This window comes from Mrakia frigida (assembly GCF_051309035.1).
Source record: "Mrakia frigida strain ATCC 22029 unplaced genomic scaffold BDY24scaffold_1, whole genome shotgun sequence".
Taxonomy (NCBI): Eukaryota; Fungi; Basidiomycota; class Tremellomycetes; order Cystofilobasidiales; family Mrakiaceae; genus Mrakia; species Mrakia frigida.
In genome coordinates this window covers 993-22233 of record NW_027481280.1, presented here as the reverse complement: position 1 = coordinate 22233, position 21241 = coordinate 993, and the positions used below count along the sequence as shown (strand labels likewise).

The following is a 21241-nucleotide window of genomic DNA, read 5'->3' as shown; positions in this document are numbered from 1 at the left end:
CAAGGAGAAGCAAACGAACCAAGAAACTAAAGAAACGAAAAACACCTCGACTCGACGCGTCTCCCCCTCTCCTCGTCCTCAATCAAGCCTTCGAAGCAGCACTACCTCTTCTTTCCCTCTCCGACTGGATCTGCTCCTCCTCCTCTTCGGCATCCTCGATCGATCTTAGACTCGGAGCGGTGGCGAAACTGGGAGCCGATCCCGAGGAAGCGACCTTGTCCGCTCGTTTAAGATCTCGAGCTTCCTTGTTCTCGCCCTTCTTTCGGTAGCGAGCGGCGACGGCATCTCCCTGTAGATATGAAGTAAAAAGAGGTGAGGGAGAGATAGTCAGCTCGAGAGGAAGGAGGAGTGCAAAGAAGACGACGAGGAAGAGAACGAGATCGAAGGCAGGAAAGAGAGAACGAAACGAAGAACTCACAAGACACTTGACGTAAACGGAATACTTGAGAACCTGACCCTCTAGGAAGGATAGTTTCCGATTGTAGTTGTCTCGAGCCTTTTGTCCGTGAGCCTGCAAAGGTGAAACGAACAGTCGGTCAGCAAACGACGACGCGTCGAGTTCGTTCATCTCGAGGAGAGAAAACGAGAGAGCGACCTGGGACTCACCAAAAACCTTTCCAGCGGTTTGAACTCTACCAGTTCCTTCTCTAGCTTCTTCTTGTACTCGATCAACGCATCCAATTGGGGCTGCTCCTCCAACTTCGATTCCGAGTTCCCTTGAAACGGTAGATTCCACTCGTTGATGAACCCTCCGCTCCCAGCACCACTCGAGATCGTCCTCTGTCTCACACTGCCTTTCCCATCCTCGTCGTCGTCTCCAGGGTAGGTCGGTCGTCCCCATCCGTAGTCCATGTTCGAGACTCCTCCAACGAGAGGAGGTTGAGAGAGTCGAGCGGCCCAGTAGTTGCAGGTGAGGACCCATTCCTCGTTGATGGTTTCCGTACCAACTTCGAAGTAGGTAAGGGCTCCTGTGCATTCCTTGACGGCGAAGACGTAGGGTCGAGAGCGGTTGTAGCCTGGTTTGGGGACGGTCGAGGAGAAGGAGTGGACGAGGTTGATTTGGTGGTGGGCTTGAGCGTTGGACTGATGGATGGGAGGAAGATCGAGATAGGGATTGGACCGACGAGGAGGAAAGGAAGGGGGAAAGGAAGAGGAAGAAGGGAAGGGGGAGGAGGTCAGCGTCGAAATCAACACGCGTCTCGTCTCTTATCTCTTTCCCTCCCTGCCTCCTCCTCCCATCCCGTCTCCTCAACCCAAACCTAGACTCAAATCCAAACTCACAGTCCAGTTCCCACCTCCCACCACACCTCCACCACCTCTCGACGAACTACTCCCCTCCCCGAACGTGAACGTCGACAGCGTCCCTCCCTGAGCGACGGCAAACAACGGTTTCCAAGTCTTATCCCTGCTCTTCTTGTTCTCATCCGTGTACGCAAACCTCCTCGTCACCATTCCTTCCTTCGCCCAAGGAGGTCCCTCGAGAGCCATCACCTCGTCCGAGAGTTCGTCTTCGGTCGTCTTGGAGTCGGTGGAGTGGAGGGATTCGTCGTCTTGCTCTTGGATGATGGTGCGAGAGAGGTTGTGAGCGAATCCCATGGCGGTGGAGGAGGAGCCAAAGGGGTTGTTGAAGTCATGGAGACCCTGGTGGTGCACGGATGAACGACGGAGAGAGGAAGAGGAAAGGAAGGTAGGTCAGTTCTCGTCACCAAAAAAGACGCGATGGAAGAGAGTGAAACCGAGAAAACAGATGCACGACGATGAAACTTACCTCTCCTAGCGAAGTAGCGTGACTAGGCGTCGGACTGGCTCTCCCACTCCCACTGAACGTCGACGAATCCGTCGGGATCCGACTCCTCGATCCGATCGTATCCGACAGAAAGGCGAGACTCCTCATGCTGTTCCTCTTGGAGTTCATGGTGTTGGACGAGTAGGATCTCAAGCTCATTCCTCGAGAGAGCGAACCGGGACTAGAGTGAAGGGAGGTGGGGTTGGAGTTGGGCTTGTCGAGACGGGGAGCGGAGACGACTTCGCCGACGGGTTGGAGGATTCGTTGGGATTTGACGGCGATGTACATGTCCTGAGCGATCGATAGAAAGTTTCAAGAAGAGGTCAGCATCAAGGATCTCAATTGAGCGAAGAAGAAGAGAGAGGAAACGAGACGCACCTTCAGCAACGACTCCATCTCGTAAACCCAGCTCTTCGTGAGCACGAACGACGATCCAAGACTCGTCGACGAGCTTCCAAACCTCCCTATCGAAGGACGAGGATCTCCCGAGCTTCCGTTGGGAGTGTTGATCATGACGCTCGAACCACTAGCCGAAGCAACGGAGGCGACCTGGGACGAGACGAGAGCGGGAGTCGATCCGTGAGCGGCGATCTTCTCTCGTAGACTGCTGGCAATGCTTCCACTTCTTCCCCTCTTGATCGTCTTCCCGATCGTAGAGCCGGCTGAGCTTTCGACGACGGCGGAGGTCGAGCTCGAGGCTGGCGGAGGCGTGGCTCCTCCGTTGTGGAAGACGTCTGCTCGTCCTCGGATGCTCGATGCTGAGTCCTCGTTGATCGACTCGGCAGTAGCGTTGGGAGATGGGGTTTGAGTCTGCTGCTGCTGCTGTTGAGTTGACGCCCACATCCGAATGGATCCCATCGTGTTCTCGACGAATCCATCTCGAGTCATCTTCTTGTCCTGGTCGACGACGTGGAGATCGGTGTTGAGGAGGAGGAGAGCGTAGACGAGTTGGTGGACAACGTCTGCAAGAAAAGAAGGTGCAAGGTCGTCAGATTCGGTTTTTCGAGAGAACGAAGGGAGAGGGAGGGGGCACGAACCTGAGGATCCGTAAAGTCCAGAAGTATTGCAGTCCCAGAACCTCACAGCAAGAGCTCCGATGACTCGATCGAGTTCTTGAGATTCGGCTTTGAAATAGAGCTTGGAGGTGAGGCGGCTGAAAAGAGAGCAAATCGAGGAAGTCAGCTTCTCAGTCTTCATCTCCTTTTCAAGACGCGTCTCGACTCACCGAACAGCCATCTCGAGCTTCAGACCCTTGAAGTCGTACGAAGCCATGTACGTTGTAACCGCAACATGCTGAATTACCGACCTATCGAACCAAGAAGAACGAACGCAAGTCAGTCTCTCGCCTCTCGAGTTGAACGAAGGGCGTGAACTCACGGTCCTCCCAAAAACTCGCAAACCCTGTTCTCCCTCACCCACTTGAACGTCTGATCCTCCTCCAATATCCTCCTCGCCGCCTCCTTCCCCTTCTCCTCGTCCGTCTCTCCCTCCAACGGCTTATCCTCCGCTCCTCCTCCTCCGACGACGGCTCCCAAGATCCCCAACCCAACGGCGACCGTCCCGTCCGCGTCGTCGTCCGGAGCCGTGTGCGTGAAGGTAGGGTTCGGAGGGAGGGGCGGTAAAGGTGGTGACTCTCCAGAAGCCGGGGTGGAAGTGGTGGTGTTGTTGTTGGGAAGGGTTGGAGTTCGATTCGAAGGTGAAGCAGGGACGAGTCGAATGGTTTGTTCTTGGAACGAGGAGGGGAATCGAGCTGCTGAGGGAGCTGTAGGTGTTGCGTCCTTGGAGCCGCCGTCTTCTTCCTCGTCGACGAGGTTTCGAGTGGCAGCGGAAAGAGAAGGTTGGTTGGTCGGTGTTGAGGAGGAGGATCGACCTGACTTCGAAGAGCTGGCGGGAGGTTGGACTGCGAAATGACCTCGAATCGGACTGGATGGCGGAGTGGTGACTGCTGAGGTGGAGGTAGCTGCGACGGAGGAGGAAGATCGGTTCTTGGAAGAGGACTGAAGAGAGGACGTCCGAGGACTGGGTTTGGGAGGGACCGGGGAGGAAGATCCTGAGGGAGTTGGAGAACGACGGATGGAGGCTGCTGTCGGAGAGGAAGTGGAGATGTAGGAGGAGGAAGTGGAGACGCGTGACTTTGGTGGAGGAGTAGGTGGTAGGGCTGAAGAAGAGGAGGAGGAGGAGAGGGTAGGGACGACTGGGTTCGAGAGCTTCCGTTTCCCGATCACGACGCGTTTCGCTGGACCTCGACCTGCAGTGATCGTCGTCGTGCTGCTGATAGCGTGGGGGTTCGGTATCGAAGTTCCGTTGATAGTTGCAAAGACCGGGGAGACGGGTCCTGAGCGATGGTAATCCTGAGTGTGTCGATTCGAGCTCGACGATCCGAAGGGTCCCTCGTCGTCCGTCGCAGGCGAGAGCCTTCCTCCTCCTCCTCCCCCGTTCCTCTTCGACCCGTTCCTCGAGTGCTCCCCAATCATCCTCTTTGGAGCTGTCTGATCTGTTCCGACCTCCGTCCTCGTAGGAGAAGTCGGCGGCGTCCTCTGAACGATCCCATCCAACGCTCCTTCGACATCGACCTCCCAGCCCATCGTCCCACCCATCCCTCCCACGGAGAGACTCCTTCTTCTTCCTCCCCCTGGCAGAAGATGGCCTGAGTTACTCTTCTTGGGGCTGCCTGATCCAACGGGAGTGAGGTTGGCCTTCTTCGTTGGGTCCGTGAGTCGTCGTTCGTGAAGGGTCGGAGGTGAAGGCGAGCTCTTCATGAAGGGAGAGACGGGAGGTCCGAGAGGAGGAATGACGTGTGGAGGACGAGGAGGTGAGGAAGGAGCAACGACCGAAGGGCGACGAGAGGAGGAGGGTGTTCTAGAGGGAGCGTCGTGGTGTTGGCCGTACGAGGAGGGTGCGAGGGAGGAGGAAGAGATGGAGGGAGGGAATCGAAGGGAAGTCGCCGAGGGAGAGGCACGAGGAGGTGGTCTAGAGGGAGAGGGAGCGGAGAACATCTTGCTGAAGACGTTTTTGGCTTTGTTTCGCATCGACTGAGGGCGGAAGAGAAGAAGTCAGTTCGAAGGCCGCTGCGACGCGCGTCCAACTCTCCATTCCCTCCCTCGAACCAAAAGAAAGAAGCAGAATACGAGCTCACCTTGTTGAACCCTTCCTTCTCTGTATTCCCAAAGCCAAGCCCGATAGCTCTAACTCCAGGAAGATGCATCCCTTCGTCTCTAGCTCCGTCGAACCTCGTATCCCACTCCTCCCCTAAGATCTCCTGCTGCTCCTCTCCCGAGGCCCTCCCTCCCCTCTTCCCGTCAATATCATCCAGTCGTCCTCCAGCCCAGTCGGCATGATTCGATGGGAGGTCCTTCTCGGGCGTGGGAGGAGGAGGAGGTTCGTCGGAAGTGAAAGGGTCGGAAGATTCGTGCGCTGGAGAGGGAGAGGGAGGTCCGAGTCCTCCTGCTGCTCCTTGAGCTACTCGAGCTTCCTTCTTCTTTCGAACCTGGAAAGCCAAGGAGAGATAGATAGTGTTGTCGTCAGTGAGTAGTTTCGTTGAGCAGAAAGGCGGGCAGAGGGGCTGAAGGAAGCGAGCACCCAACAAAGGCAAGGGAAAGCTCGAGCTCACCAAAGTCGCCAGATCAGGACTGCTCGCCGTTCCTCCGACTCTAAACAGAGACCTCCTCTTCTCTCCTGAGTCGGCTCCTCCTCCTGGTGACGATGGTACCGATGCTCCGGCTCCTCTCGTACTGTTGAAAGACGAAGGAGAGGTGGAGGTCGAACCAGCGGAGGTCTGCCGGATCTTCTTCCCTCCTCCTCCTCCGAACAACGACGACGACGACGAGGTGGAGGTAGGCGTAGGAGGTACGATGAGCGGTGGTTTAGGGATGACTCCAGAGGGTTGAGATGGTTGCTGGACCGTTGAAGTGGAAGAAGTCGTTCGAGTAGGAAGAGGAGGTTGAGGTCGAGGAGAGAGCGGCTCGTCTTCGTCCTCGAGCAAGATCTCCTGCTCTCGTAGATAAGATGCCTCCTGTCCTTCGTCGTAGAACTCGTCATCCACGTCTATTCCTGCTGCTGAACCTCTCCTGAAGCTGCTCGCTGCTGATCCTACGGAATCGCTCTTGAGGTGACGGGTCTCTCCGCTATTGAGCTCGTCCTCGAAGTTCTTTGACGTCTTTGCAGCTTGAAGGCCTCGAGAATCCTTCCTTCGTCCGCCAAAGGGTGAAGATGTAGACGAGGGAGGAGAGAAGCTGGTGCTGCTGTCTCCCACTGCTGGTTCTCTTCTGTGGGACGACAAGGTTGACAGGATCGAGAGCGGACGAGAGGAAGACGTCGAGGCTCGAGTGGCATCTCCTCCTCCTCCTCCGACGACGACGACGGGCGATGGCGAGAGGACGGAGGAAGAACGGAAGGAGGATGGAGGAGTCACGATGGGAAGAACAAGAGGGGTGGCGGAAGAAGGAGAAAGGAGGGCAAGCTGATGGTTTGGAGGGAAGGAGGAGGAGGAACGAGCTCACCAACAGGGGTGGCGTTCTTGCGACGAGAAAAAAGTCACCTCAGATCTCATTTTCATTAAAAGTTTTCATTCTCGACGAGAAGATCGTCTTTGACTCTTTGCTCTCAGTTGAGAAAAGAAGTTAAAATCAACGAGGAGATGCTCGCTTGAAAGGTGGCAGTTGAAAGGTGAACAAGGCGAGGCCCTTTCCTTCCTCCCTCTCCATCTCCCAACTTCCACCTCGACAGTTTTCCACCTTGGAGTCCATCGAACTCGCTAGCTGTTCTTCTTCGTCTCCAGTGAGTTGACTTTCAGCTGCTCAGAATCTAGTTAGAGGCCCCTTTGTTCGCGTTCGCTGACAGCTGGCCCTCTTCCACGTCGGTCCCCTCCTCCTTCCCTCCTTCCTCTCCTCTTCCAACCTTTCTTTCGCTTCGGCAGCTCTCAATCGCTACTCTATCCCACAGTTCATCCATCTCTACACCTTCTGCTCGCCATGAACTCCCTCTACTCTTTAGGAGTTCGTCAAACGAGCTCTCTGAACGCTGATCTGGACGCCATGGCCCTTTCCGGAGGAGAGACCTCGGCTTCAACCCAAGGTGAGCTTCCGTCTTCTACAAGAGAGTTCGGAGGTAGATCACGTAAATATCGAAGAAGCTGACACGATCTCTGTTTTCATTCTCGTTCTTTTCTCTCTCTCTCTCGGATCCGCTCCCTCCGCAAGGCCAAATCGCCGCTTCCCTCGCTGCCTTGTCACGGACGATAGAAGACTACGACTCGCTCGCCAGGAAGGAGATGATATCAGCAAAGCAGGAGAAAGCTTTAGCGTACGTCCTCCAGCCAATCATCTCTTTGTGAAGCTCATACAGAAGGAGAGGAAGCTCACATCTTCGCACCCTTCCCTCAGTCGAGTGGTCAGGTTTCGAGACGATTTCAAGCGGATACGGGATCGTTTCGCTTCCCTGAAGAAGGAGAAGGCCGCAGAGGTACGTTCATACTATAGATCAGGTCGAAGGAAGGACAGTAAGAGCTCAAGACCGAGCTCAAGGAAGCTCAATCAACCAACGAACGCTCGAAGCTCACCTTTCCCTCCACTCCTTCCCTCCCTTTTCTTCCCACTCGCCCACCAGGCTGCCTCCACAGCCCGCACAACCCTCCTAGGCAACTCCATGGACTCGCCTTCCGCTCCTCGAATCCGTCGTCAACACTCCAACTCCTCCCTCAACGGCTCCTCTACCTTCGGCGGCGCAACCTCCTCCTCCCTCATCCCACCTCAGTCTCCAACGCACGAATCCCCTTTCTCGTTCCGACCTAACAACCCCCGTCCTCATCAGCAACCTCACTACCAAGCTCCAGATCGGATGAGCCATGCACACAGGGAGGACACGTTCGCGAGTCAGGCGGAGAGCCAGTTGGATGGGTTGATCGCTCAGGGGAGGGAGGTCCTGGGCAGTCTGGTGGAACAGAGAGGGTGGTTGAAGGGCACCAAGAAGAGGTTGCTGGATGCAGCGAATGGAGTGAAGGGTGGGAGGGAGGTGGTCGGGTGGGTGGAGAGGAGGAGGTGAGTCGATCTTCTTTACTGTCGTCGAGGTCTCGTTCTGGGACTCGGTTTGAAGGAGGCTGGAGGAAAGGAGGAGGGAGAGCAGAGATGAAGCGCCGGGTCGTTTCGGAAGACCTCGCGTAGGCGTTGGTGGTGGGCATCTTGCGTCGAAACGAGGATCGAGGGCTGAGGAGGTGGGAGGGAGGTGCGAGCTCAGGGAGTCGAGATCAGACTCGTCTCGTCTCGTCAGCACCAGCTCAATTGGTAGAAGATGCAGGGAAGAGAGTATCCTAGCGTGCACACCAACGAGACTAGAGAGACGTTGGGTCAAGGGCTCGTGGGTAAGAAGGAAGGTCGAGACGCGTTTCGAACTCTCTGCTCGTCCTGCTCAAGTTGCCCTGCTTCGGGCCTGGCCTCGGCTTCAGAGCTTGGAAGTTGGGGTCCTCAGCGGCTGTAGAAGGGTCTACATCTCATTGGGAACAGGTTGTCGATAGCCTATCTCGGGTTGCGTCGGAGATAAACACAACGAGAAGCTGACTCCTCGTCCCTCGTCCTCTTGCCTACAGTAAACAAGACACCGTGATCTTCTTCATCGGAGCGACGATAACGCTAGGATCCTTTGGACTCATCTGGTGGTACCTCGGATGAAAGCTGTGTGCAGCAAAGGAGGGGAAAGGGATTGGGTTTGGAGAGCAGTCGAGAACGAAACGGTCGGTTCCTCTTTGATGAGCTTTTGCCCGCTTTCATCAGAAGGCAAGAGCAAGCCGCCAAGGGGCGCAGGAAGGTTTTACAGGTCGGGACAGGTCATCCAGAATCGGTGAGTAGGCAAGCTTTTTTTCCACGCTGAAAGGGAGAAGGAGGGAAGGAGTTCAACCCGCTGAATCCACGACGCGTTCAGGTCTCTTCGCCGTGGCCAACCCAACTCTTCTGCTTCCAGGTTTCCCTGCCCAGGCGTCCTGTTCTTCAAGGCCTTAATTTTTGCGCCCCCACCAGCCTGGTGAAGAGAGCGACGGATCAGCCGACCAAACGTACCGAGAGTTAGGACGAGCTCGCGCCAGCTTTGACCCAGTTCCTTCCCTCTCGCGTCGCCGTCGTCGATAATTCAGCCCACTCCCTTTCTTGCTTTCTAACCTCCAACCACATCTCCCTCTTCTCCCACAACTCCATCTTCTTTCCAACCCACTCGACTTCATCTCTCCTTCTCCCTCCACTCCTCTCCCTCGACTTCATCAGTTCACCGACTCACCGACCTCCCTCCCAAGCCCAACCCTCCTCCCCTCCCTCACCAACACCCCTTCACCAGTTCTTCAAGTATGGAGAAAGGAGAGAAAGGAGAGATCGAGCAAGTCGAATCTTTCGAGCCTCAGGATCTCGCTGGCGACTACGTCGAGATTGATGAAGCGAAGGTGAGTCTCTCGTCGCGGTCGACGCGTCCCGGCCGGACCCGCTCTCTTTCTGACTCTTTTCTGTCTCTCCTTCTCCAGCTTATGCGAAAAATCGACTGGACCTTGATCCCTTGGTTGTCGGTTTTGTACCTGATGTCGTTCCTCGATAGAGTCGCGATCGGAAACGCTGCGACGTTCGGGTGAGCTTTTCTCTTTTGGAAGATCTCCCTCGTCTCGATCTTCGTCGCTGACTCTCTCCTCGGTTTCCTTCCCTCAGTCTTCGAGGAGATCTCGGTCTCTCTGACGACCAGTACCTCATCTGCTTGACGGTCTTCTTCTTCACCTACTCGCTCTTCGAACCGCCTTCCAACGTTTTGCTCAAGAAGTTGAGCCCGAGGCTTTGGTTGTCGTGAGTCTCTCCTCCTCCCCATCGATCATGCTTGGCTTCCTTCTCGAGCGAGAGAGTCCTTCACTGATACGTTTCTTTCCGTCTTCTTTGAACGATTTAGCGGTATCATGGGTGAGTCGAACGAGGAAGAGAGAAAGAGACGACCTCGACGCGCACCCGACTGACTCCTCTTCTCGTTTCATTCTTCGACCACCTCAGTCCTCTGGGGTGTCTGCATGCTCGCACAGTGAGCTCATTGGATCTACCCAGAAGAAGAAGGAGGTGCTTTAAGGTTCGGAGAGCTGATCATCGTCCCTTCTTCTCTTTCCCTCGACATCAGAGGAATCGTCACCAACTACTACCAGCTCCTCATTGTCCGACTTCTTCTCGGTCTCAGCGAGGCGGGATTGTTCCCAGGAGTCACCTTCTACTTGTCTTGCTACTACAAGCGAGAGGAGTACGGACTCAGGTACGTCTTCCCTTGGGGAGGCTCCCTGATCGACGCGTCGGCTGACTCTTCTCCCCTTTCCTCTTCCTTTTCGCCCCTCAGAGCTGCTTTGTTCTTCTCCGCTGCTACCATCAGTGGTGAGTTCTAAAAAATTTCGATCGATTCACTTCCTGCAGCTGGAACTGACGGTCGATTCCTGTTCGATCTCTTTCAGGTGCCTTCGGAGGACTCCTCGCCGCTGCGATCCAGAAGATGGACGGTGCGGGAGGATACGAGGGGTGGCGATGGATCTTGATCATCGAAGGTATCATGACCGTCGTGTGAGTCTCTTAGTCGTGTTGATTCAGCCTTCGTCGACAGGACGCTGACCGTCTCTCCCTTTTTCCAGCTGTGCCTGCGTTTCTCCCTGGCTCATCCAAGATTTCCCTGATACCGCCAAGTTCTTGACCGAGCCTGAGAGTAAGTCCAGCGTCTCCTATTTTCGTCTTCGCTGCGTCGAGCTGACCCTCCCTCTCGTTTCCCAGGGGCCTTCGTTATTGCTCGTCTGAAGGAGAGCTCGGGAGACGACACGACGAGCGAGAAGTTCAGCTGGGGTCCTATCATGGATTCTTTGAGGGACTGGAAGACGTACATCGGTATGGTTATCTACGCAGGAAGTGTTGGACCTCTCTGTGAGCATCTTTCATCTCTCAGTCTGCGATCAAAGAAGGAAGAGGAACGAGGCTGACCGCGTTTTTTTTCTCCTCTTCCCTTCTCCCTTCCAGACGCCTTCTCTCTTTTCACTCCTTCCATCATCAACTCCCTCGGATTCACCGCTGTTAAGGCCAACTTGCTCTCTGGTGAGTGATAGCTGTTCACGTCGCCCATCGAAGGGGATGGCGTTCAAGAACTGACAGCTCTCGTCGCCGTCTCCTTCTCCGTGCTTTCTTGCTACAGTTCCCATCTACACGTTTGCTTGTATTGTTACCGTTGGGCTGGGATTCGTGAGTCGACTCGAGCACCTTTCACGACTCCCATTCCTTCGAGCAGTGCCGACAGAGGAGACCCGAGCTGACCTCGTCGCGTCCTTTCTCACTCCGTCTTCTCCCAACCCCAGTGGGCCGACCGAACTCGAAACCGTGGAAAATACAACCTCATCTTCATGGCAGTTGGTCTTGTTGGCTACACTATCCTGATGGTCTCGACTGTGAGCGCTCCATCCCTTGTTCGTTGGAGTCTTCGAGATCGAGTCTCGATCTGACCCGTCTTCACAATCTCACAGATCCCTGCACTCAGTTACTTCGCCGTCTTCCTCGCCGCCTCCGGTATCTACCCTCTCATTCCTAACACGATCGCCTGGGTCTCGAACAACGTGAGTCTTCCTCGTTCGGCTGCCTCTTCGTCGCTTGTTCGATTACTGACGATCAAACGTTCTTCCTTCCCTTCCCTCAGACCGAAGGTGCTTACAAGAGATCCTTAACTCTTGGGATGGTGATAGGTTTCGGAAACTTGAACGTTTGTACCTTCCCTCCCTCTTCTCCCCTTCGACAACTGAAACTCATCCGCGTCTCGTCGTCTCTTCCCCCTCTAATCTCACAGGGAGCCGTCTCTAGCAACGTCTACCGAGCCAAGGACAAGCCTCGTTACATCATGGGACACGGCCTCGTTCTCGCCTACATCGCCATCGGATTCTTGGGTGAGTTTAGCGCACGGACGCGTCGATAGTCTCGACGCGTTCTTTCTCCTCGTCCATCTCCCTTTTGCTGACTCGACCTCTCCCTTTTCTTTGCTCTCTCGTAGGATCCCTTCTTTACATGATTCTCCTCAAGAGAGAGAACGCTCGACGAGATCGAGGAGAGGTGTGTCCTCTTCCTCTCCAGCTCTTTCCCACTTCTCTCTCCTCCTTCGCAGAACTGACCAGTTCTGCTTCCTTCCGCTTCCCTCCCCTATCCCCTCCAGCGCAACGAGATCATTGATCCTTCCGTCGACGCCGAGTTCGTCACCAACGAGAAGGTCTTCAACTCGAACGGCCAGAGGGTGTTCCGAAGCGACGAGCAAGCGAGGAAGGAGTTGGGAGACCAGCACTCTTCTTTCCGATACGTTATTTAACGATGAGAAGACGACGATAGTGACGATGATTAGCTATGTTCTTGTACGATACGATCCAATGTGCCTACGTGCTACTGGGACTTCCTTGCGGAAGGGAGAGGACGCGTCGAATCCAGAACGCGTTCTTCGTCTGAGGTTGATGAGGATTGAGGATCTGATTCTGAACTCGAGGAAGACCTGAGCGCAAAGCCTGGGCATTGTAAGGAATCCTCGTTCCTTAAGTTTGCTCGGACGATTGAGAAACGAGAACGAACATCTAGATCCCCCTCGTCACGCCTTCCCCTTCTTCGCCTCCGCTCTGCTCTCCGTTGTTTCATCGAACAGAACCTTGATCCTCTTCTCGACGAACCTCCAGGCATCCGTCATGTTTCTTTTGTGTTCCTGCAGAGACGGGAAGAAAACCTTTCGTTTCAGCGACGCGTCGTTGCAAAGTTGAGCAGAGCTGAGGCGACGAACCAGCTTCCAAACAACTCTTTGGACGTAGGGCCCGACTTCCATGTTCTTCTTTCGCGGAGCCAGAATCTCGTCGACGATCCCTTCCTCAGTGGCCGACCAGGGAGCGTAGCAGAAAGGGTCGACGAGGGGGACGAGGGTCGGATTGAGTTCTCGATATCGCTTGACGGCTAGATCCAGGAATACGCTCTTGGACGCTGAGGTTCCGGTATGACCTCCCAGTTTCCTCCAGCGGAGATCCACAGCTGCCATCGAACGATGGGGTAGCTGGGGAGAAACGAATGAAGGAGACGCGACGGTTCAGGCGTTCGTCGGCGAAGGGCGAGCGAAGAGAAGATGCTGAGCATATGTATTCAAGGAAGAGAAGGTTGAGGGTCTCCTGAAGGTTCTAGTACCTGATTAAAACGGTCGAGAGAGCGCTGCTTGGTTCCCTTTCGAGTTTTCGACCGACTTTTTCCTCCTCGGCACGTCTCTTGAGGCTGATTTCCATTCATAGACTTGGGACTGTGATGATAGATACTTTACGACTGAAACAACCCCTTTCTTTCATGGTCTTCTCGCTTGATCTCACTTCGAGGAAACGAAAGACAAAGAAAGAAACGCGTCGCGTCCCAAGAATGCACAAAAGGTCGTTCAAGAAGTCGTAAACACTAGATATAGAAGGATTTAGATTACGCTAGAGAATGGAAATAGCGATGAGTTTGTACGACAAATATTCCTGGATCCCGTGCGTCGATCCTTCTCGTCCGAAACCACTCTCCTTGATCTGTGGCGAGCGAGGCCAGAAAGAGAGTCAGCAAGGAAGACAGGCGCGCTGGAAGAAGAGGGCATAGGAAACCGGCGACTTACTCCTCCGAAGGGAATGCAAGCTTGACTGATGAGACCGGTGTTGACCTGAGAGGGAAAGAAGGGAAGAGAGAGGGAAAGGTCAGTCGGGAGACGAGAGGGCACAAGAGGCGCGAGTAGAGACCAGGCACGAAATAATAAGGAGGACTCACTCCGACCATACCGCACTCCAGCTCCTCGGCAACTCGGAATGCTCGAGCGAGATCCTTGGTGTAGAAGTCTGCGAAGGAAATCGAAAAGAGAGACCAAGAACGACGCGTCAGTTTCAGTTTTGTTTCGACTCTTCTCTGTCTTCGACGCCACTCCTTCTACTTCCCCCCATCTGACAGCAAATCAAAAAACCCACATCCAGCCAGCCCGAACTCAGTGTCGTTCCCCAACTCCAACAGCTCCTCCTCCGTCTCAAACTTCATCAACCCAGCGACAGGTCCAAACGTCTCGTCCTTGTGCATCAAAAGTCCACCCTTGGTAGGCACGTCTCCCAAGATCGTAGGAGCGTAGAAGTTGGGTCCGTGTTCGGGGAGGGCGTGACCTCCAAGGAGCAGTTTGGCTCCATGGGAGAGAGCGTCCTGAACGTGAAGGTCGACTTTGGCGAGAGATCGAGCGTGGATGAGGGGACCGTGGGTGGTCGAAGCGGAGAGAGGAGAACCGAGGGTGAAGGCGGCGACTGGGAAGAGTAGGGGGAAGGAGAGAAGAAGGAGAAGTCAGGTTCCGAAGAGGGAAGGAGGAGAGGAAGGGACCGAGATAGACGAGACGAACCCTTCTTGACGAGAAGAGCGGTGAACTCCTCGTAGATGTCCTTGTGGAGGTAGATCCTGTTGCAGCATACGCAAGTCTGTCCGGAGAGTCGGAATTTGCAAGCGATGAGACCTAAGAGAAACGAACGACGAGGGGCGGATGTCAAAGTCAGTCGACGCGTCGAAGTCGTGCCAGGACGAGAGAACGAACCTTCGACGGCACTGGCGAGATCGGCATCAGGGAAGACTGATGAAGGGGAGCAGTGGTAATAAGAAGTCAGCGATGAGAGTGCGAACGAAGTAGACGAGGGAAGAGAGAAAGGAAGATCGACGCGTACCAGCAAAGATCGCGTTTCCACCAAGCTCGAACGAGCACCTTCAAAGCAGATTGAGACGTCGGGAGTTAGCTGACTTGTTCTCACGCCGTCTCGTATCTTCCTCAACTGCCAAAACTCACTTCTTCAGCGTCCCACTCGCCTGGCTCATCAACAGCTTTCCAACGGGACTGCTTCCCGTGAAAGAGACCTTCCTGACCAGAGGGTTTTGAGTCATCTCCTTCCCAACGTCCTTGGTGTTAACGTCGGTAGTGATGATGTTGACGACTCCCTTGGGGAAGCCAGCCTTCTCGATGAGGTAGGCCATGGCGAGGGCGGAGAAGGGAGTTTCAGGAGGAGCCTTGACGACGGCGGTGCATCCGGCGGCGAGCGCTGGGGCGAGTTTACGAGTCTGAGAGATAATCAAACGAAGAAGATGTGTTGGTAAAAGATAGGAGAATAAGAAGGGAGGACAGAGAGGAGGACGAACGATCATGGCGTTGGGCTGAAGGAGGAGGAACGCGATTGAAAGACGTGAAGTGGATTAGGCGCGAAGGGGAACGAAAAACCGAGAAATACAGAGATCAGCTGACTGTCTTCTTGACGTGTCCGAAACGGAAGCACATTTTTGACCCTCGAACAGAGGAGAGAGACTCACGAAGTTCCAGCAAGCGAGAATTGAGCAAACTCCAACGGGCTGCTTGATCACGATGTTTCGAAGTCCGGGAGCGGCCGCTGGGATGGTGTCTCCGATGGTTCGAACAGCCTCAGCCGAGAACCTTGAATCGAATAACGAAAACACAGGGAGAGAAGGATCAGCGTTGGTTGAACAGGCGAGGGGAGAGGGAGACGCGGTTGAGAAGACGTCGAAGGAAGGATGAGAACAAGCTCACCAGTCGACGAAGGAAGCTCCGTAGGTGATCTCTCCTCGAGCATCGGCGAGGGTCTTTCCGTTTTCCTGTAAGGTGGTAGGCGAGAGGAAGAGAGAGCGAGAGAGAAAAGATCAGTCAACTCTTCGTCGTTTCTCAGCTCAGAGACAAGAAGGAGATGAACGAACGATGGTGATGATCTTTGCGAGATCCTCCTGGTTAGCGATCATGAGATCGTTGAGCTTCCTGAGGAGGTCAGATCGAGACTGAACGCGACGAGAAGTAAGGAAAGTAAGTGGAGGCGAGGAAGGAAGGGGGTCAGCTCGAGCTTCTTCCCTCTTGCTAGCTTCCTTGTCGAAAACTGCTCGAGAAGACTCACCTTCGCAGAAGTAACAGCCCAACTCTTCCTCGCAGCATCAGCAGCCTTGATGGCCACTCGAACCTATACGATGAAAGCCAAAAGAAGGAGCGCAAAAGGAGTCAGCGAGGGAGAGGGAAGGGAGGGTGAGCTCGACTTCCTTTGAACGGCGACGACCGGACGGACTGACCTCTTCAGCAGTAAGATCAGGGGCGTGGCCGATGATCTCGTCCGTCGCAGGATCTCGTACGGCGAAGGTGGATTCTGATTCCGGTCTCGAGGAAGCTACCCACTCTCCATCGACGTAGTTGGTAGAACGAAGGAGATCTGGGTTGGACAGGTTGAGCTTCGAGGCGAGGTCACCGAAGGAAGTCTTGAGCGAGATGGACGGAGAGAGAGACATGGCTCGAAGAAGAGAAGACCGGGAAGGGAAAGTTGGACGAGAGAGGATGGTGGTAGAAGTGAAAAGACGGGCGAGCATGGGAGTTGAGATCCAAAATGGAATCGAATCGATAAGGCCGTGGGCAAGATGTCGAGACTTAGGCGCCTCTGTCTTCCCTCTGGCAAACCAATCTTCTTCCACTCACCAACCCCCATCATCTCAAGTTCACGAAAAGGTTTTCCTTTCCCTTGTCTTCGGCCCACCCTGTTCTCATCTCGCTTCATTTTCAGCAAGCACTTCCTCCGGCAAGCTTCGGCCCTCCCTCGTCACTTCAGCCTCACCCTTCCTTCCCTCTTCACCTCCACCAACTCTCTCAACATGCCTTCCGTAGCCAAAGACGACGCCGCTCTTATCGCTCTGGGTCTCGAGCACATGGCCAGTGGAATGTGAGTAAATTTTAGCCCAGATCGGGTCAAAGATCGCAACTTTCAAACGGAGCCGAGAGCTGACCTCCCTCGTCTTCCCTCCTCTTTTCGTTATCTTCTTCTCCTCCTCTTCCAGGGGCCGAAAGTGGGACATTATCATGGAATCTGGAGAAGGTCTCGTCGTCACTCTCTCTGTAAGTTTCTCTCTCTCTTGACGTTCTCGCTATCTTTCAGCTCAAAGAGAACTGGAGCTGACCGAGGTCCTTTTTACTCTAAGGATGGAACGAAGAAGTTGGACTTCACAGCTGGAATCGGAGTGGTGAGTTCTGTTCTTCAGCTCTCGTCTTCTCGTCTCGTATCATAAATCAGTACGCTACTCTCTAACTGATCATGAGCTGACTAGAACACATTTTTCCTCTCTTGCAGACCAACTTGGGTCACTGTCATCCCAAGATCACCGCCGCTGCGACCAAACAAGTTTCCACCATCGTTCACGCTCAAGGAGCCATCGGAATGTCTCGACCTTACCTTCAGCTCGGTACGTTGATCGCTTCTCTACCCATCTCGGCTGTAGAGGCGAAGCTGACGACCTCTTTTTGCTCTCTTCTTTTCCATCGCACGTCGCGCGTCTTTTTAACAGTCGACCGTCTCCTTAACTGCATGCCCACCCCGAACCTCAACTCCTTCTTCCTCTGGAACTCTGGATCCGAGGCCATTGAGGCTGCCATCAAGGTTACTCGACGAGCTACCGGAAAGAACAACATCATCGTCTTTCAGGGATCTTATCACGGACGAACTTACGGTTCGTTCTCCTTTCGCTCTCGTCCTCTCTTTTTCCTTCTCTTCGAGATCTCGAGCTGACCACAACTTTCCCTTTCCGCCTCTTTATTTCTGACAGGTGCCTCGGCTCTCACCAAATCCAAGACCATCTACAGCGAGGGAGTCGGATCCGTCATGCCTGGAGTTTACACAACCGCTTTCCCTTACTGGCACGCTCTCGGAGTCAGCTCCGAGACGAGCGAGGAGGAGCTCGTCAGGCTAGCTGTCTACCAGTTGGAGCTTCTCTTGAAGCAGCAGACGGCTCCTACCGACACTGGTGAGCTTAGCTGAAATGCTGAAACGCGACGAGTTCTGACTCCGTTTTCGTTGCTCACTCTTTCTTAGCCGCTATCTTCCTCGAGCCCGTCCTCGGAGAAGGGTAAGTCTCTCCACTCTCTCGTATCTCACTTTCGACGAGAGAAGCGCGTCTAACCTTCCTTCTTTCCTTCGTTCTCGCAGAGGATACATCCAAGCTCCCGCTGCTTTCCTTCGAGCTGTTCGAGCCATCTGCGACAAGCACAACATCCTCCTGGTCATCGACGAAGTCCAGTCCGGATTCGGACGAACTGGAAAGTTCTTCAACATTGAGAAGACCCCCGACGTCAAGCCTGACGTTCTCGTTTTCGCAAAAGGACTCGCCAACGGGTGCGTCGAACTCTTCGTCTTCTTCACGACTATCCCTTTACTGACCCTTCTTTCTTCTTCGATCTCTTCCCACAGATTCCCTCTCTCCGGTATTGCTACTTCGAAGGAGATCATGGCCACCATGCCACCTGGTTCGCTCGGAGGAACCTAGTCAGTTCTCGTCTTCTCCTTGAGGCGTCGAGATCAGATCGCAGCTGATCACGCTCCTCTTTCTTCCACTCACCTAGTGCCGGAAACGCCGTCTCTTGTGCTGCTGCTGTAGCCGTTCAGGATGTGTTCGCCGAGGAAGACATCCTCGGAAATGTCAACGCTCGGTTTGTCCTCCGTCCCTCGCCACTCCCCTCTCCCTTCTTTGCTGACCTTCATCCCTTCCCAATCTTTCACACCACAGATCCGCCCAGCTCTTCACCGCCCTCCACGCTTTCGCCTCCTCTCCCAAGACCTCCCACCTCATCGCCGACGTTCGAGGAGCAGGGCTCATGGTCGGACTCGAGTTCAACGACTCTTCGGACTCCATTTGCGCTCTTTCGTCCAAATCCGACAAGCCCATCCCCAAGAACATTCACACCAGGGTTCAGGCCAAGTGCTACGAGCAGGGGCTGATGCTGTTGACGACTTCGATCTACCCCGTGAGCCTTCGTTCTTTCTTTCCTTTCGTCCTCGACTTCCCCACGCGTCGATGTGAGTCTCGAAGCTGACTCCCTCTTCGTCTTCGTTGTTCGGTTTCTTCAGGTCATCCGATTCATCCCAGCTCTCATCGTTACCGAGGAGCAGATGGCGACGGCTACTTCGATCTTGAAGAAGGCTCTCGAGGAGGTGGCTCTGGAGGGTTGATCCCGCTTCTCATCGTCCCGTCCCTCTTCTTTCTATGTTTCCTCTCTTCATCTCTCATCTCTCACGTAACGTTTTTCTCTGTGCCATCATCTTTCGCTCGCGATTTTTCTAGATTAGAGCTCGAGTCTTCTATCTTGCACTTGCAGTGGCATCTTCCGTTTTTGGGTTCGTTCGTTTCTTTTCTCAGCTCTATCATGACCTTCCGCTTTGCTCCCTTCGAACGAGCGAGACAGAAGACCAAACAGAGCTCAAAAGCCGAAGAATCGGAAATATAGGTCGGATTTAAGCGCTAATCGGAGAAGGCGAGTCATTCGCAAAGAGAGCCGAGTCGAGGGAGAGAGAGAGACGCGTCGAAGGATATGCAAGCGGGATACCTATCGAGAAAGGTGACCCTTCCACTCCTCGAACGTAGTTAGACACACTTTTACGAAGCACTAGTACCAGATACTTCTCGTCCTATGGCACTCCACCACCTTCTCTCCCTCTCCACCTCCCTTCGCAACCTCCGCCTCCTTCTCCTTCGCCAGATCCCAGATCAAGAAATCCAGCACCACGCTCTCGGTATCCTCGCCGTTCCTCATCTCCTTCAACGCTTTCCGCACCTCCTCAATGGCGACGATGGATCCCGCTCGAATCTCCATCTCGATGGGCGAGCCGTGAGGGAAGTTGGTGTGAGAGTCGAGGAGGGAGAGGAGGTGAGGGGAGTAGGAGAGAAGGGAGAGGGTGTGGAGGTGCTGAGGGACCTGAGTTTTGAACCCGAAAGGAAAGAAGAGAGAGAAGAAAGGCGAGAGTGGGAGTGAGAGTCAGTCTGACGCGTCGAGAGAGCAGGGAGGGAGAGAGAGGAAAGAGATAGGGAGGGCGAACTCGATAGTCTGGGAACATGGAGAGATCTCCGAGACCATCTGGGAAGATAGGATGAGGTGTCGGTGGAGAAGTGAGAGGAGGGTGGAAAGCAGCCCTGGGATGAGAGAGGGAGAAGGTCAGCGAGGAAGAGCGAAGAGGGGAGCCGACGCGTCGTTGGACTCACCAAGTCTCGGCGACGAGGATTTGAGCTCGTTTCCAGAAGAAGACTGCGAAGGAAGATGAAACACCGCCGTCGTGTCAGGGACTGATCTGGAGGAGAAAATTCGGCTCTATCAGAGAACGAAACGACACCGACTCACCTTTCTCTCCCTCCCAAACTCCCTCGTCTCTGAAGCCTTCGAAGACGCTGACGATCTCCTTGACGAGATCCAAAGCACCTCCTCTACTCTCCTTCACGAATCCTTCCAAGAACCCAGCCCAAGATCCTCCGAACCGCTCGCAGAGGATCGAGCCGTTCTGCTGAAGAAGAGCGAGACGTTCTCCGAGCAGAGGAGCCTTTTCGGTTGAGGGTGGAGTAGGAGCGAAGAGTGTTCGGATGAGAGCAGCGTTGGAGGGTGAGGAGTAGAAAGAGGGAGTGGTGAGGGGATGGGAAGATTCGAGAGCTGTAGAGGAAAGCCGGGACGAAGAAGGAAGCGAGTCAGAGGACGCGTCGAGGGCTGAAGGAGCAAAAGGTCGAGCTCACCTGAGTTAACGACTGCTAGTAAACCCCAGTATCCTTCCCATCGCTTCCTGTTGCCTCCTACTCCTTCCCAACCGTTCTCGCACCACTCTACTCCCCATCTCTGTCCACTCGGAAGCTCGCTCCAGAACGAAAAGTTGAGAGAGGAAACGAAGAAGATCCAGTCGAGGGCTTCCTTGTCCGTTGGCGAGAGCTTGAGGGTTGGGAAAGGGCCTGAAGGTTGAAGGGTCGAGCATGGGGAGGGTGAAGGAAGGAGATGAAGAGGTTGGGTCTTCCAACTGAGAGGAGAGTAGGTTGAGAGGTGAGGAAGGAGCTGGAGAGAGGGGAGGGGAAGGAGGTTTGATGGTGAGCTCGACGATTCCTTCCTCCCATCTCTCTGCATTATTGATCTCACAGCTTGAGCAGCAGCTTTGACTTGAGAAGGAGAGGTGACTTGAACGTGTTTAGCTTCCTGGAGGACAAGAGGGAAAGAGATCCGAAAAAAAAATGAGCTCGATCACGAATGGAGGGAGGGAGAGAACGAACGGCGTGAATCTTGTAGGCTGAGTTGATGACGGGGTTGGGATGATCTCGAAGTAGAGATGGCGAGAAAGAAGAGGTCATGGTGGTGGAGAGACTCTTTCTTCTGAGCATAAACAGAGTCGAGTGAAGGTTGCGAGGGAGAAGAAACGGATCGAGCTCACCTTCGGCTCCTTCCCTCCCTTCGAACACTTTTTTTTTTTGGGCTTTTCCTGAAGGAATACTCTTCCTCCATGATTCTAACTCTCGCAGATGATCTCCTCCCACGTTCCCTACCCTTCGCAAGATCGCTTACATCTTCGTCCCTCCAATGGAACCTCTCCTCCTACCTCTCCATTCAGCCCGTTGGATCCTCGAAACCTCCGCCTCCCCAGCCTTCGATCCGCCG

The 21241-nt window shown here is 54.5% G+C and overlaps 6 protein-coding genes across 6 annotated transcripts; 3 read left to right on the top strand and 3 right to left on the bottom strand.

Annotated features, from left to right (window-relative positions):
• Nucleotides 1-82: 82 nt before the first annotated feature.
• Nucleotides 83-6335, bottom strand: BDY24DRAFT_410933 (uncharacterized protein; the record flags this gene model as incomplete). The annotated part of the gene is made up of 12 exons (XM_076642860.1): nt 83-289; nt 419-511; nt 607-1083; nt 1282-1641; nt 1769-2077; nt 2165-2748; nt 2824-2939; nt 3012-3092; nt 3164-4818; nt 4923-5273; nt 5397-6245; nt 6324-6335. The coding sequence occupies 12 exons, from the start codon at nt 6333-6335 to the stop codon at nt 83-85; spliced, it is 5094 nt and encodes a 1697-aa protein (XP_076500959.1).
• A 421-nt stretch (nt 6336-6756) lies between these two features.
• On the top strand, nt 6757-8448 carry BOS1 (Bos1p; the record flags this gene model as incomplete). The annotated part of the gene is made up of 5 exons (XM_076637182.1): nt 6757-6859; nt 6985-7087; nt 7168-7268; nt 7422-7821; nt 8367-8448. The coding sequence occupies 5 exons, from the start codon at nt 6757-6759 to the stop codon at nt 8446-8448; spliced, it is 789 nt and encodes a 262-aa protein (XP_076500958.1).
• Nucleotides 8449-8821: 373 nt separating this feature from the next.
• On the top strand, nt 8822-12145 carry BDY24DRAFT_55 (MFS general substrate transporter). The gene is made up of 18 exons (XM_076644978.1): nt 8822-9206; nt 9285-9385; nt 9463-9594; nt 9695-9705; nt 9793-9820; nt 9914-10042; nt 10124-10158; nt 10236-10341; nt 10410-10480; nt 10546-10692; nt 10786-10860; nt 10958-11004; nt 11118-11207; nt 11283-11372; nt 11453-11515; nt 11600-11696; nt 11801-11859; nt 11960-12145. The coding sequence occupies exons 1-18, from the start codon at nt 9114-9116 to the stop codon at nt 12107-12109; spliced, it is 1524 nt and encodes a 507-aa protein (XP_076500957.1). The 5' UTR covers nt 8822-9113; the 3' UTR covers nt 12110-12145.
• A 1027-nt stretch (nt 12146-13172) lies between these two features.
• UGA2 (succinate-semialdehyde dehydrogenase (NAD(P)(+))) lies at nt 13173-16203 on the bottom strand. The gene is made up of 14 exons (XM_076638232.1): nt 15877-16203; nt 15708-15770; nt 15517-15594; nt 15353-15417; nt 15118-15238; nt 14950-14964; nt 14603-14871; nt 14484-14521; nt 14357-14392; nt 14168-14278; nt 13755-14075; nt 13561-13628; nt 13412-13456; nt 13173-13328 (listed from the first exon to the last, which is right to left on the bottom strand). The coding sequence occupies exons 1-14, from the start codon at nt 16165-16167 to the stop codon at nt 13239-13241; spliced, it is 1611 nt and encodes a 536-aa protein (XP_076500956.1). The 5' UTR covers nt 16168-16203; the 3' UTR covers nt 13173-13238.
• A 65-nt stretch (nt 16204-16268) lies between these two features.
• On the top strand, nt 16269-18990 carry BDY24DRAFT_356778 (aspartate aminotransferase family protein). Its single transcript, XM_076637807.1, has 12 exons — nt 16269-16514; nt 16630-16687; nt 16771-16812; nt 16920-17031; nt 17134-17295; nt 17392-17589; nt 17658-17691; nt 17772-17957; nt 18033-18107; nt 18185-18271; nt 18349-18586; nt 18690-18990. Exons 1-12 carry the CDS (start codon nt 16447-16449, stop codon nt 18789-18791), a joined length of 1362 nt encoding a protein of 453 aa, XP_076500955.1. The 5' UTR covers nt 16269-16446; the 3' UTR covers nt 18792-18990.
• A 76-nt stretch (nt 18991-19066) lies between these two features.
• Nucleotides 19067-20986, bottom strand: BDY24DRAFT_372933 (queuosine 5'-phosphate N-glycosylase/hydrolase). Its single transcript, XM_076638231.1, has 7 exons — nt 20860-20986; nt 20729-20785; nt 20338-20647; nt 19955-20257; nt 19819-19861; nt 19656-19749; nt 19067-19534 (listed from the first exon to the last, which is right to left on the bottom strand). Exons 1-7 carry the CDS (start codon nt 20965-20967, stop codon nt 19226-19228), a joined length of 1224 nt encoding a protein of 407 aa, XP_076500954.1. The 5' UTR covers nt 20968-20986; the 3' UTR covers nt 19067-19225.
• Between the last annotated feature and the right edge of the window lie 255 nt (nt 20987-21241).

Excerpts from the sequence above, each read along its gene's own strand:
- BDY24DRAFT_55 (XM_076644978.1), top strand. The coding sequence starts at position 9,114 with ATGGAGAAAGGAGAGAAAGGAGAGATCGAGCAAGTCGAATCTTTCGAG. Across the intron at positions 11,373-11,452 it reads TCGCCTGGGTCTCGAACAAC|ACCGAAGGTGCTTACAAGAG; the intron begins GTGAGTCTTCCT and ends CCCTTCCCTCAG. Across the intron at positions 11,860-11,959 it reads CTCGACGAGATCGAGGAGAG|CGCAACGAGATCATTGATCC; the intron begins GTGTGTCCTCTT and ends TATCCCCTCCAG.
- UGA2 (XM_076638232.1), bottom strand. The coding sequence starts at position 16,167 with ATGCTCGCCCGTCTTTTCACTTCTACCACCATCCTCTCTCGTCCAACT. Across the intron at positions 15,771-15,876 it reads CTGATCTTACTGCTGAAGAG|GTTCGAGTGGCCATCAAGGC; the intron begins GTCAGTCCGTCC and ends TTCATCGTATAG. Across the intron at positions 14,522-14,602 it reads GCGAGTGGGACGCTGAAGAA|GTGCTCGTTCGAGCTTGGTG; the intron begins GTGAGTTTTGGC and ends TCTGCTTTGAAG.
- BDY24DRAFT_356778 (XM_076637807.1), top strand. The coding sequence starts at position 16,447 with ATGCCTTCCGTAGCCAAAGACGACGCCGCTCTTATCGCTCTGGGTCTC. Across the intron at positions 17,296-17,391 it reads TTATCACGGACGAACTTACG|GTGCCTCGGCTCTCACCAAA; the intron begins GTTCGTTCTCCT and ends TATTTCTGACAG. Across the intron at positions 18,587-18,689 it reads TGACGACTTCGATCTACCCC|GTCATCCGATTCATCCCAGC; the intron begins GTGAGCCTTCGT and ends CGGTTTCTTCAG.
- BDY24DRAFT_372933 (XM_076638231.1), bottom strand. The coding sequence starts at position 20,967 with ATGCTCAGAAGAAAGAGTCTCTCCACCACCATGACCTCTTCTTTCTCG. Across the intron at positions 20,258-20,337 it reads ACTAGCAGTCGTTAACTCAG|CTCTCGAATCTTCCCATCCC; the intron begins GTGAGCTCGACC and ends TTTCCTCTACAG. Across the intron at positions 19,535-19,655 it reads CCATGTTCCCAGACTATCGA|GTCCCTCAGCACCTCCACAC; the intron begins GTTCGCCCTCCC and ends TTCAAAACTCAG.